At 32.6% G+C, this 13910-nt stretch overlaps 1 protein-coding gene across 4 annotated transcripts in view; it reads left to right on the forward strand.

Annotated features, from left to right (window-relative positions):
* The window catches only part of LOC143236656 (uncharacterized), a 30401-nt gene extending 20726 nt beyond the window's left edge, over positions 1–9675 (forward strand). For 2 of the 4 annotated variants that reach the window (XM_076475036.1, XM_076475038.1), the window contains exons 3-6: positions 4798–4899; positions 5263–5350; positions 5753–5935; positions 6706–9675. In XM_076475036.1, coding sequence (XP_076331151.1) covers positions 4798–4899; positions 5263–5350; positions 5753–5935; positions 6706–7940 — 1608 coding nt within the window. In that variant the 3' untranslated portion in view covers positions 7941–9675. Of the gene's footprint in view, positions 1–916; positions 1236–2195; positions 4036–4797; positions 4900–5262; positions 5351–5752; positions 5936–6705 lie in introns of those variants that run through there. The other 2 variants (XM_076475037.1, XM_076475039.1) reach the window with 2 other exon arrangements.
* Positions 9676–13910: the final 4235 nt, after the last annotated feature.

Raw genomic sequence — 13910 nt, forward strand, 5'->3', positions numbered from 1 at the left:
GTTAATACAAATATTTTATTAAAATTAAACACTTCACTAAATGGCTGGCATTCTGCTAAACTGAGAACTGGCTCAACACTTCACAGATTTTTCATACTTATAATGTAGCCTTGTTTATAGATATTTCGTAAAATCTTTCTATTACTTCGAGAACGTGCTGAATATTTTAGGACTACTTTTAGTAATTTGTTTAATTGGTTTGTTTATTTGTTTTGAATTTTGCGCAAAGCTACACGAGGGCTATCTGCGCTTTATTTAATTGTATGCGCTCTTTAGTACTTAACCCCTGTTTTATTAGATTGGAAGTTGCCGTCCATTCTACGAAGCTGTATCAAGAATAAACTATTTCTGAATGTCATAAATGCTTAAGTGTGCGACAATCAAACATTTTCAAAGATATTTGTAACTTCCAATGGTCAGTTTATATTTCCCTTTCTCTGTATGATAAAACAGAAAAGAGTAGTAATAGACGCTACCTTGCCACCGCCAATACTTTCCTTATAAACATCGTCTGATAGTATGTCGAATTTTTCGAGACATGAAAAACAAACCTTTATAAAAGTATCAGAATAATTATTTTTGCACTATTTTATTCCTATATATTATATATATATATAAAGTTGAAAATTCTTATTTTTATTTCAAGAAAATTCGTTTATAAAAAATTGATAATAATCACCAGTATGTAAGCTTTAAAATTCGACATAATTCTCTTTAATATCTTTAAAAAATTTTTTCATTTGTGTTTTTCATTGCATTTCCTTTTATTCCTGACGCAAGTTAGGCATCACGTCGCCTACGCAATCGATTTGGTTTCCCAATTTTAGCGAGATACGAAACAACAGGCTTACACGTAGGCACGTGAACTCGCAGGTACTGCGTATTAATGTTTACGAGCAACGTTAACTCAGACCTCTAGATCACGTGTCATTCAAGTGTTGGATGCAGTGTAAACGTGTTCGTGGTTGTGCAGTGAAACAGAAGGGTAGAGACTTCTTTTTGAGCACACGGAGTCGTTGTAGTACTACGGTAGAAAATATAATTCAGAATCGCTGCGTTTTATTCGGCATCTTATATACAAACTGGAACTTCGATGGACATCGTCTTTACTTCTATTCCATGGCGCCTTTGAGAAGTAGTGGCTTTACTGGAATCTTGTATTTGGAATTTATTAGTTTGTTCACTATTCTAAATTCTGGTGTGAAATCTGAAGCATCATAAAATAAGTCAAAATGGTATGTTTTTTATTATCTGCGTCAATATTTTAAATAGTGAATTGTAACTTTGCGCATAATAACCGTAGCTAGGTTGTCAGAATTCAAATAATTTGTAAAATAAATATGAAAGACTGGTTGCTACGCTTTACATTTAATATATTTGTATAAGTTAATCCCTAAACAAAGTAAATTTATAACTGTAAACTTGTATTACGCTATTAGGGGATTAGCCCTAGCTGTTTAATTCCCGTTAGCATTTGGAAACATACTTTTTATAACTGCAGTTTTAAAAAAGGTGTTAATAACACAGCGCACGTTTTATTTTATGTGAATCCCAATCATCACATTCTGTTAAACAAGAATTTTGTTAATATTATGGTTTTAACGCAACATTTGCTACGATAAGAATTACCAAAGTCTTCGTTTATATTCAATTAGATCTTAATTCAATTATGCACGTGCTTTCTTTTAAGGGAAATATATAGATATATTTCCAGTTATAAATTAACACAAGGTGGGACTTTTAGTAAAGTGTTTAACTTCGTGCCAGTACCATGCGCTTTTCTTCAGTTCCATTTTGTAGTTTCAACCGACCCATGTAATAAAGTTAATATGTACAAATTCATTATTAATATTACGAGTGTAGTGAATTATTCAGTCTTTTTATTTTAAGCATTATAATGACGTTTCGTCGTGTTAAACGAAGTACAAAATAAGGAGACTCCAGTTTCCAACAAGACGAGACATGTTAATCTTTTAATGATATCTGTTTTACAATGTGATACCTAATTAAAAAAACCAAAAATGTTAAGCAGTTGGAGAAAGAAATAGTGAATTAACCAAAGAATTGAAAGCGTTACCAGCTAGAACATTACCGACTATTTACATAAGTGAAAAACAAGGTATATACAGTAAACGTAGCGTTTCTGAGCAACTTAGTTTCTCAGTAACCTATCACGACTGCTAGAATCTTGAGTCATGCTGGTCTCGTGAAATTCACGTGACGTCTATGAAACATGTTGCTTGTGTATATAATATATTATGAAAACAATAACTGAATCAGAAAACAACCACTTCAAAATGGTCATTCAACACTACTGAAGCACCGTGTATTCTCCATGTGTTTTTCTTCCTGTTGAAATTGGGTCAACGTCAAGAATATTTCCATGGTCATTAGAAAGGAAGTGTGTGTGTTTGTGTTAGCTGACGCAGATCGACCAACCTGAATGGTTTCTTGTAGTTTTAGGCTGCACTTGTAGATGATAATAATGAAGTTTATTACTAGTAATAATTCTGTTGTACATCAGTTTAGTCTTTTGTGTGTGTACATGTGTAAACTGCTGATAAAGAGTTTTAGTATATAATATTAAAATTATTTTGAGGCTTCACCATATGGGTACAGTTTATGCTGCTAGGTTTGGTCATACTCTATCTGAAAACTGTACATGCAAATTAGTTTCCAAAAAACTTTGTTGTAATGATGTCGTGTTAAAAGCACACAACCCTCCCCGCTTACATTTTATAATCCATGTAATGCATGAGAAAGATTGTTTCCAGTGCCTTTTTGGATAATACAATAACATAAATATTTATCATAGTCACTGGGTACAGAACTTGAATGACATGTTTTTAAATACTATAACATGTACATCCATTTAACCTCCAGCTGCTTGAAGTATGTGATAGTTGAAGGAATATGCCATAGAAGTGACTTGACTTCAATCATTTCTCCAGAATAAGATTCATATTAATTATGTTGTGTATTGTTGTTTGGGATATGTTAGGACTTTTGCCATTATCCTCTGTGTTTGTGAATTTTCACTTGCACTTTGCTTACCTTGACTGGGTTATGACTAGTTACAAATATTTTTCTGGATGGTTCTTGTTCTCCAAATTGATCCTTATTTGTTTTCCAATGCCATTAAATATAATGGATATCCATGTCTCAGTAATTTTAGATTCCTGATCTGAAAACATCTTTATGAAACAGATGTATGATACTTTACATTGGAATGGTGTGTAATATACCCTTCAGTTTTTAATGGTATCACACTACTTACAAAGTGTAAAACAATGTCAGCTATATTTCTGATACAATCCATTCTACATGATTTTATATTGGCTGTGGGGACTTGCTGATTTACTTATTTAGAAAAGTTTTTAATATAACATACCTAATGCTCTGAATATTCAGGATAGTTTAACTCATCTTAGGTTTTACCTTTTTAATGATATACAAAGGATGTGCTGTCTGAAAACACCATATCAAAAGCTGAATCATTAATAACCCTTCTTAATTAATTTTGTATTGGCATGTAAAAAAGTACCAAGTCATTCTTATTTGTGTACATGTATGTCTGAATTATTTGTACCAAGTCTGGAAACCTTTTATATATTGTATATAGGATATATATGAACAACTTTGGGAGAAAAAAAAAAGTCACACCAGCAAATGAGGTTATTAAATTTTGCTACAAATTGTTCAAAGGCAGATGGGCACCTATTTCGTATTGATATACTAGCAGCATTGTTAATATATAGCTTTGGGTACACAGGTTTAAATTTATGTAAGATGTGTAAAGACAGTCACTGTTTATTGAATTAATAATAGTTAATACTTACAGATACTTTTTATGTAAAGTTTTTGTGAGAAGTAAAATGTCAGTAGCATATTTTAAAGCTGCAATGATTGTTGTCATTTTGAAGCATTATATCATGACAATGACTCTCCCATCATTTAAGGATTTCGTAATGTTACTTGTTGTAGTAATCCAGTCTCTGTGATCCTAAAACTCTACAACAGATATGTTTTATACTGGTAACTTTTATTTTATTCCATTTAATATTTTATTTACCTGATTATAAGTTAAGTATCCTGGGTAATTTTCTGCAATAAGAAACAATGTCAAGCAAGTCTGTCAAAGAATTAAAACTGGTCATGTGTATAGTCTCACAACAAAAGTCTTCCCAATTCAGTGTTTCATACAGGAAATTTAGGAAATTCATTAAAAAAAAAAAAAAATGAAAATCTCATCCTGAGAAGAAAGTGGATAACACATTTCAAAAGCAAAATAATCATTTGTCATAATAAATAACTAAAAAAAGGCCAGATTTTAATCCTAAATAACTTTGTGATATGAACTTTCATGGCAAGAAAGGAAGGGTATGTCTTTACACTGTTTGAAGGAGGACTTAACAGACATTTCTTTTTTAAGGTGGATCCACTTTTGATACAAGGGCAAACTGAATTTTGCAACTTGTATAGTTGTGTCGAACATTTTGAAATTAAAATTTTGAAAAACTGTGTATATTAATTTCCACACACTGTGGTGTGAAGTGTTTTTATGTGGGGTTTTGATCATAATGACTCCTTCAAACATTAACTTATTTCATTGTTATTGAATTTGATTTTGTATGATTGGTGCATAGATTCACCCACTGTAGAGTAAGATTAATGTCTGATAAAAATTAACTCTGTGCAAAAGGTTAAAAGTTGTTAAAACATAATTCAAAGATTTTGAAATGGTAGAAACATTCATTTAAATCATTATAAAATCAGGTTTTTTTGTTTTTTTTACAGGACCCAATGTCACACCGTATTATTGAAAAAAGACGACGAGACAGAATGAACAACTGTTTAGCAGATTTAAGCCGGCTGATACCCACATCTTATTTAAAAAAAGTAGGTGTACTTACTGAAGGGGTTAAATAAAGTACATGATTTATGGTGAGAGAACTTTGAAACGTGTATTGTTTTGTTTAACATTTCACGCATGCAGAAAACCTCAAAATGCATTTTTGTTTTTTTCCTTTTTTGATTTTCAGTAAAGGGAATATCTTGTTTATTTTAAAGGAAATGAAGAAATATTTATCAGAAACAAAAGGTATAAAATTTAATAACTGTGAGATATTAGTTGGTCCTCAATTTGGACTACTGCAGCAATTCAAGATTTCATTTTTAAACCATTTTATACTATACTGAGACTTTATAGAAATGAATTTCTCTCTCTTTTATAACATAGAAATAAATGTCTTCCTTTCCTAGGGTCGAGGAAGAATAGAAAAAACAGAAATTATTGAGATGGCCATTAAGCACCTGAAGCACCTTCAAGCTCACACATGCAAAGATCCAGGTAACAGATGTCTCAATGTAAAAGGGAATAAACATTTAAAAAAACAATTTTAACAAAATTGTTTATGCTGCCTAATTGTTAATTGTTGCTTATATATTTGTGATAAACTATAGATAATTCTATATTGGTAGTGTCTTTGTTTTTCAGTTTTTTACTTATGTATATTAATATTAACACTCCCAACTGTTACTTGTACTTTCTTACAGTCTTATGTTATTGTTTCTTTAGGTAAAGCTAAAATGTACTTAAGCAGTGGTACTTATTTTCAAAGATCTGTCACAGTTGACTTAAATACTATGAATATATTTTTATTATAATGTATAACTTGGATATAAGCATGTCTAATGTATAAATTTTTCAATTTTAATAATTCCAAATACATATTATTCAATCCTTTTTTAGGAACCTGTGAAGTGGCTAAAACTGCTGAACAAGACAGAAGGCGACAGTACAGACTTGGATTCCAAGAATGCTTGTCCGAAATTTTACGCTTTATGGTAGAGATAGAAGGACTATATGCAAGTGATGGGCTGTGTGTCAAGATGGTGAACCATCTTCAACAACACTATGACAAAATTACAGGAGGTTTGTTTTTGTTTTAGTTAAAAACTAACCAGGCAACTGCCCCAATGAAAAACCAAAATCAAATATTGTGTGTTATATAATGTCTTGAAATTAGTACAATAATTTTTGGGTTATTAGAAGCAAAGATCATGAAGTTTTTGTGCTTCATTGGCCCAAGAACAACTTATGAACTATTTCATAAAGGTAAACTTTTATTGTAGAGAAGGAGTGATTTTAAATTTTTGTCACTTGTGTTATTTCTTATCCCTATGTGTCTAATTTTAAGTACACTATAGCCATAGTTGTGCTCATTACTCCAATGGATAATTTCTTGTCTTTTCTATACAGGATTTATATTTATTGTATCATGCTAAAAACTGGCTTTTGAAACTTGTGGTTGGCACAACACAAATAGCCTATTGTATGAATTCTTTTCTTAAGAATAAATAAAAAAATATTATTTGTTGTAATATAAAAGAAAATTGTACAATTATCATAAGTCAAACACAATCCACAGCTTCACAACACAATAATAATCATAATAACAGAAAAAATGACTCTCAGCTAATTTTAGTTTAAAGGTAATTTATGGGAACAGTATTGTGACATAAGCAAATGACACTTGCTTAAATATATTATAAACTATGTAGGAACGGCAGACCATGAACACTACGATGGCTTAATTTTTTTAACTAAAATGTTAAAGCTGACATATCATGGTTTCAATAAACAGGTGTTTAACTATGTATAACTAAATAAGGGTTATTCTAAGCTCCTTCTTCTTCCTTTAGGAATGTGCTATCAAAATATTGGAGTAATAACTTCAGTTGACGACTCTAGAGGTTTTCCAATGGATGTAGAATCTCATACTTCTTTGGAAACTACAGAGTTGCCATCTGCAACAAGCATAGCCCAACACCATGCAACTGCAAACTCCATTGAACAAGAATCCCCAGTACACGAGTGTAGAACTGAACAGGAAAAATCCAAAATAAATGACACTTCTTTGGGGGTGGCTGTTCCACCCTCTGCAGGTCAGCAAGCTGTGAAATGGAACCCCTCTACCTCACAAGTACAAGTTGATATGGAAACAGTGCCCATTTCTAATATTTCTGGTATGAGTCAACTGAGAGAAATGTTGCAAAATCCAGGTCTTCCAGTGGAGCGCATTCGCAACAGCACCAGTACTGCATCGAAAAATAATAGTTTTGTTAATATTCCCACCACTGATTCCACAACAGAACATGTTTTTCCTATGTTGACACATAACAACTCACACGAACTTCATAGAGGAGAGGAGGTCTACAAGTTTAAAAAGAACATAAAAGAGAGGTTTACAGCAGACTTACAACAGCATGCAACTTCACCTGTTAGAGCTTTGGAAGGAGATGAAAGATGTCAAGACCTTTTGAGGTATCGTTCCACCCTTGAAACATCAAATTCACTTTTGTCAACGGGTACAGCTAATTCATGCTCTAGCACTTGTCAGTCAACTCAAGGCAGTCTTTCAAGCCAGCTCTCAGTAAAAATTCCTGAAAGAAACACCACAGAGAATGGTTCTTCTTCCAATGTGACTTGGGATAACAACATTGACTCAAGCAGCAGCTGTGGATCTAATCCAAGTCCACCTTCTGTTGTTAGGTCTAATGGTAGTAGTAGCAGTTCTGGATACAGCACTGGCAACGAAATGCCTTACATTCCAAAAGCAAAATGCAATGAGCGACACACACCACCTTTTTATCAGTCTCAAAATGTTCCAGTTCATTGTTCAAGTCCACAACCCTCACTAGCAACATCTTCGAGCATTCCTATCTTTGCTCTGCATCCAAAAGGTGCCTTCTATGTTCCACTTACACTGGATTCAGCAATTCTGGCACCTTTCTTCAGTGGCTTAGATGACAGCATCCCTGTTTTGCATCCTGTCAGCATTTCTGTAAATTTTAGTTATGGTCAGCAGTTTAAAATTAAAGAAAGAGCAGGGGGAGATATATGGCAGCAACCTTCAGCAGGCTATACGTGCCTCTGATGATTTTATGCTGGAAAAGTTGCATACAAATAAAATTCCCCATGGCACATGTATGTAAAAGGAGTGGCATAATTAATATAACATGATTGATTATGTTGCATGTTATACATTTATTATGAATGAGAAGTAAAGAGAGACAAATTCTACTTGCTTTAATGTTGTTGCAACATGGGAACTACACATGTATTACATGTGACTTTATATATATATATATATATATATATCATGGTTTTATGTTTATATAAATATGTTAAATATGTACAAATGTGGGTACAGGTTTCACTTGTTTGCACAAGATCTTGCCAGTATCTGGTAATCTCCAAATTTTAGCAGAGTTATAAATAATAACATCTTCCTAGATTTACAGAAAAATAAAATAATTTTAAGGTTTGTAGAATTGATAAGAGAATAAAACTTGCTTTGCTTAGAATGGTTAATGTGACATAATTATTGATGACAGTGCATTTTAGTGTGAACTCATAACTAGTTATGCTCATGATCATAGTTAAGTTTTACTTTTATAAAAGTTCTTTACATGTAAATAAATCTGTACTCAGAAGGACTGATAATTAAGGTCTGACTGAAATAGAAATAGTACTTAATGTAGTTTTTAAGACTACTAAAATATACCTGAGAGTATTTGAATTTTGAACATAATGAAAGACATAAACAAAACTTGATTGATTGATAAATAGATAATTGAATGAATAAGTAAAGTGACTAATATTGACTAATTAAATCTCCTTTTAATGTAATTTACAATAGAAAACATCATATTTCATTTTCAAATGATATATGTACATATCACAAACTTAATTCTAATTTCAGTGAATGTTAATTAACAACAACTCTCTTGTCGAAACTTTTAATAATTCAAAGGTGTACTTGGAAGAAAATGTATATTTATGAAAGTGAATTGCTGGCGTTCTAAACAATTTAAACACTGATTACTAAGATATTATTTATGATTAAAAATAAATTTGTAACAAGTTTTAAGTATTTTTTTCCTAAGGAGAGAAAATATATTTTGCTGAAACAACTTATGTACAATTTTATTCGAAAATATACAAGTTAAAACTCCTGATCATTGCATACCATGTAGAAAAATCATACTAAATTAGCGTATTATATAATATTGCCCCCAAGTAACAGTAGTATGTCTACAGATTTACAATGCTAGTAGAAACTGATTTTGATATCTGTGGTAGACACAGCACAGACAGTCCTTTGTATAGGTTTGTGCTTAATTACAAAACAAACATAGAATGTTTTAAAGTGCTGGGTGCCAGATATTTTTATTAAAGAGTGATTTCTCTAAAATATTATTGAATTAATAAGTTAAAGTGAGATAGATTTATAAGTCCAAACGAACTAAAAAAGGCATGACATCAAGAAAGAAACGTTTCTTTGAAAATTGTTTGATATTTTGTTTCTTAAATTACAGTAATTAATTATTAGGCTTAACATGTGAGATAGGGCCAGAATAAAGAATTCAGATTTTATTCATAAATATTTGTAATTTTTAGAGCGTACACATTGTTGATGTTAAAAGAGCTTTGAAGTGTACTTGTTTTCCCATTTCGTATTAACTTGTACTTATTATGTTTGCATTCAAATGCATGTTATGTTTAAATATTTCATGATTGTACAGTTATATAGGTTTAAACACTTTTTAACAGATTCATTGACAGGTGTAATATTTCATGTAAATTAACAAGGTTTAATTTTATTGAAATATTTGTTTGGTGTTTGATTTCACAAAAGTACAAACATAAGCCTAAAACTTGTTAATTTTGTTATTGCAACTAGATAAATACCAAATTAAGAACGCAGTGAAAGCTCATGATTTTATAGTGAATAAAGTCACGAAAAAATGTTAAAAACTAGTGGTTTTTAAATTGAGAAGAGAAAAATGGTATAGAATAAATAAATTTATCAACCAGCTCTTGAATGTTAAAGTATACATTTCGTACGTAACCGGTAAATTACTTTAAAATTACTCCAGATGGCCAGAAGGTGAAGGCGCTTGATTCGGAACCTGAGGGTTGCGGGTTTGAATCTGGTCTACCAAATATGCTCGGACTTTTAACCGTGGGGACCCAATAATGTGATGCTTAATCTTACTGTTTATTGGTAAAAGAGTGACGGTTCGTAGTGATGACTAGCTGCCTTTCCTCTAGTTTTTCCCTACCATATAAGGGGCAGATAAACTTCGTGTATCTTTGCGCGAAATTCAAAACAAAAAAATTATTCCAAATTTTGGAAAAGTCACCTATGCGTATTAATTCTGGGTTGTTCGTAGTTTTTTTTTAATATGATGATTCACCCCGAGCCACTCATTCAGATGGGAAAGAGGGCGCACACACGTTATAAAGTTCTCAGGAAAAGGATGCATTTTATGGGTCAAACTCGGGAGTAAAATACCGTAACAATCTATTAAAAAGACTGATGAATCACCACGTTTTATTGAAAAAGTTTTACCATTAACGAGACACAGAAGTGTCTCTAGTCACATCTCACAAGTTCGAAATATGTACACGATACTATTTAAAACTAGGACGTGTTTATTCAAGTGCTAGATTTGTTTGTTGTGAATTTCACACAAAGCTACACGAGGGCTATATGCACTAGCCGTCCTTAATTTAGCAGTGTAAGACTAGTGGGATTAATTGTACATTATAACGCCCCCACGGCGGAGAGGGTGAGATGGTTGGTGTTACTGGGATTTGAACCCATGCCCTTCGTACTAGGAGTTGAGTGCCTTAACCACCTGGCTACGCAAGGCTAACTAATGTTAATTTTAAAATGTGGAATAAACATGTATTTCTTAAATTATTGGAAATGACTGGTGTGTAAACTTAGACTTTTATTTTTACTCTGGGCTCGGCATAGCCAGGTGGGTTAAGGCATTCGACTCGTAATCTGAGGGTCGCGGGTTCGAATCCCTGTCGCACCAAACGTGCTTGCCCTTTCAACCGTGGGGGTGTTATAATGTTACGGTCAATCCCACTATTCATTGGTAAAAGAGTTGGCGGTGGGTGGTGATGACTAGCTGCCTTCCCTCTAGTCTTACACTGCTAAATTAAGGACGGATAGCGCAGATAGCCCTCGAGTAGCTTTGCGCGAAATTAAAAAACAAACAAACATTTTTACCGCAAATAATAAATTGTTGGTGAATTCAATATGAAATGTGTTGCAGACATGTTGTGTTAATGTACACAGATCATGAAAAAGGGGGCTTAAACCACTTAATATCGTAGTTGAGAACCGTTTAACAGATATTTAATCGTTTATTTGTATGTGAACAGTTTCGATATTTGCCCTTAGCTTCTTTTAAAAATTACACATTTAAATGAGAAAATAAGAAACACATGATAAGCCTACATACCACACTTTCCTCTTCCACCACCGTATCAAATCTGTACTTACATTGAAATCTAACTTTAAGGTTGATCAGTATTTAATATGTGCGTGGGCAAAGGGGCATTAACCTTCTATCGTTTCTGTGAACTTACACGTAACAAAAACTAAACAGTCCTTTAACTAAAATAAGTGCATGATTAAAACCCTCGACCACTGACAGAAGTTTCTGATATAATCCGAATGACCAAACACAGTAAAAATACCCTTTAACAGCAATTAAACAGAAAAGCCATTCAACTCGATCATGAAGAAATACACCAGTAAATATTAAGAAACAAATAACATTCAATGACAAGCAATACCCTTTAACATTTCAACTTCACAAACAACCCGATAGCTATAACATCAAATCGAATACGGTTTACCAAACACAAAGTAAAACAAATCTGAGGTAAATCACATTTCAAAATTAAAGTAAAAAAAAAAAAGAACTTTTTTTTTAAAAAACTAATCATACAAATTAGAGTGCTAAAGTGTAAATCACTAAACGAACACTCTGACACTAAATTAAAATAAAAAATCAATATTCAATATTTTACAGAAGAAAACCTCAAACACATATTCAACACAAGATGAACCGTTCAAAGCCACATACAAGAAACAAGAGTAAATGACCTTACAACAAAAAATATGTTAATACATTAAACATAACTATAAATAAAACACTTAGCAAATTATGTTAAAATAGGACAAGTATATTCATATATATATATACCAGAATTAGCACTTATTACTAAGTTTTTTGTGAGTAATTACTTCTAACCAAAAATAAAATAATTACAAGTATATATATATATATATACATACAAAAAGTACACTTAAATTGAAAATATTCATGACGTACCCACAGCAACAACAAGAATGCATTCCTTTCACCATAATTTCACCCGTAAATATATCTGTTGTATTGTGACCCTCACGATGTTTCGGGCTTTGAACAAGACCTTCTTTGTATCCATTTATCTTCAAACCAAGAATGAAGCATGTTTCTCTGAAGTAGTTAATCTTCCTTCATATTGTAAAAGGATAGTCTATTTAAATATCATGTCCTAACAAAGCCACTTGTGTATGATGATCTTTGCTAAGATTGACCAAGTCGTAACGATTATTCATGGTTTTGTTGGGAATTTTACTCTTGGTCCTTTCTGAAGGTTGTTGTCCAGGTAAAGGTCCCTCATCTTCGATTCATTAGGGTGATGTTAGGTTCAATGACTGACGTTGATGTCCCTTCATTGATGGTAATTTCATTCTGTGTGATGGGGAAGAAATTCTGTGAATGAGCTGGTTTATTTGGGCCACCTTAGTAGACACTATATGAGAACATATGCTGCCATCAGTGCTTGAACACATCACACTCTCCGAAGGGATATTTCAAAAGCAGGTCTCAGTGTTTCTTAGACGGAAAAGTTGACTTCGACTTTGAGAGAGTTAGTTGGAGGCTCAGGTCCCTTAATGTCAAGAAAATGATTGCCAACAGTACAACCTGTGAATGATTGAACTCTGCAGAAATCACCCTGGTCAATGGAGCTGCTTGAACTCAGAAGACTTCGGCACCAGCTTAGTGACAGATAAAGTAAGCTCTCCCAAGTCCATTGTGTTGACAAGCAATGTTCATTTATCAAGATACTTAATTACGGTGAATATTAAACTGGTTCTGGTAGTTCAATGATCTGTTATCTATTCAAATCTTTCACTGAAAAGAAAATACTGGGCACACTGGTCCTCATAATATTGGCATTCCTTCATGAAGCATACAAAAAGATACCTAAGACGAAGTAAGCAACAAAGAATGGAAAACTACTAGTTAGTTGAAGAAAGAAATGGTCAGAAGGTCAATAACATGATTTTTAGTCAAATGACTAAAGTAAATGTAAGGTTAGATTAATTTCAATTGATCAGAAGTTGGGCCACATGTTTAGGTTGCAAAAACAGTCATAACTGCTCAGTTATATATTACTTTCACTAAAATTACTTTCAGAGGGAAGTGTTAAATATTACCTTGGTCAAGCAACATTTCTACGAGAATATTGTGTGCAGAAAATGTGCCCCTAAAACCCGTGAGCTTCTCAATCTCCCAGGCTTCATTGAATCTCTGCTCCACTAATATCTATAGCTATGTTGTCTTCTGTTATTTCTGCTATACAACATCCAACGAAGCCTACCTTTCAACCTAGCTGCATTCCTTTCACTACAGTCTACTTATCACTTCAAGAGAGCTTCAGTTTAATAGGAAAGGAAGTAGATCGAGATTCAAAATGCTGCTTCCATAGGGACCGTTGTTCCAATTAAAAGTTTAACACCATCTAGTTTTTTTTTATGAAAGTTACAACTTTTTATCACACAACACCTGTGTTCAAAAGCTTTGAGCACTGTTTTAATTTCATTATCATTGTTTTTAATATTCAGTAATTCTTCTCCGATTATACTATCACTGGAAAATTCTCTGTTATTGTGAATATCTCAGCATTAAACCCTTCACTAAAGCAAGTTTACAGGAAGTAGAACGGCTATTTACATTTCCCACTTCATAATGCATCTCAGTTTTAT

The sequence above is a fragment of the Tachypleus tridentatus genome, chromosome 13, assembly GCF_004210375.1.
Source record: "Tachypleus tridentatus isolate NWPU-2018 chromosome 13, ASM421037v1, whole genome shotgun sequence".
Lineage (NCBI taxonomy): Eukaryota > Metazoa > Arthropoda > Merostomata > Xiphosura > Limulidae > Tachypleus > Tachypleus tridentatus.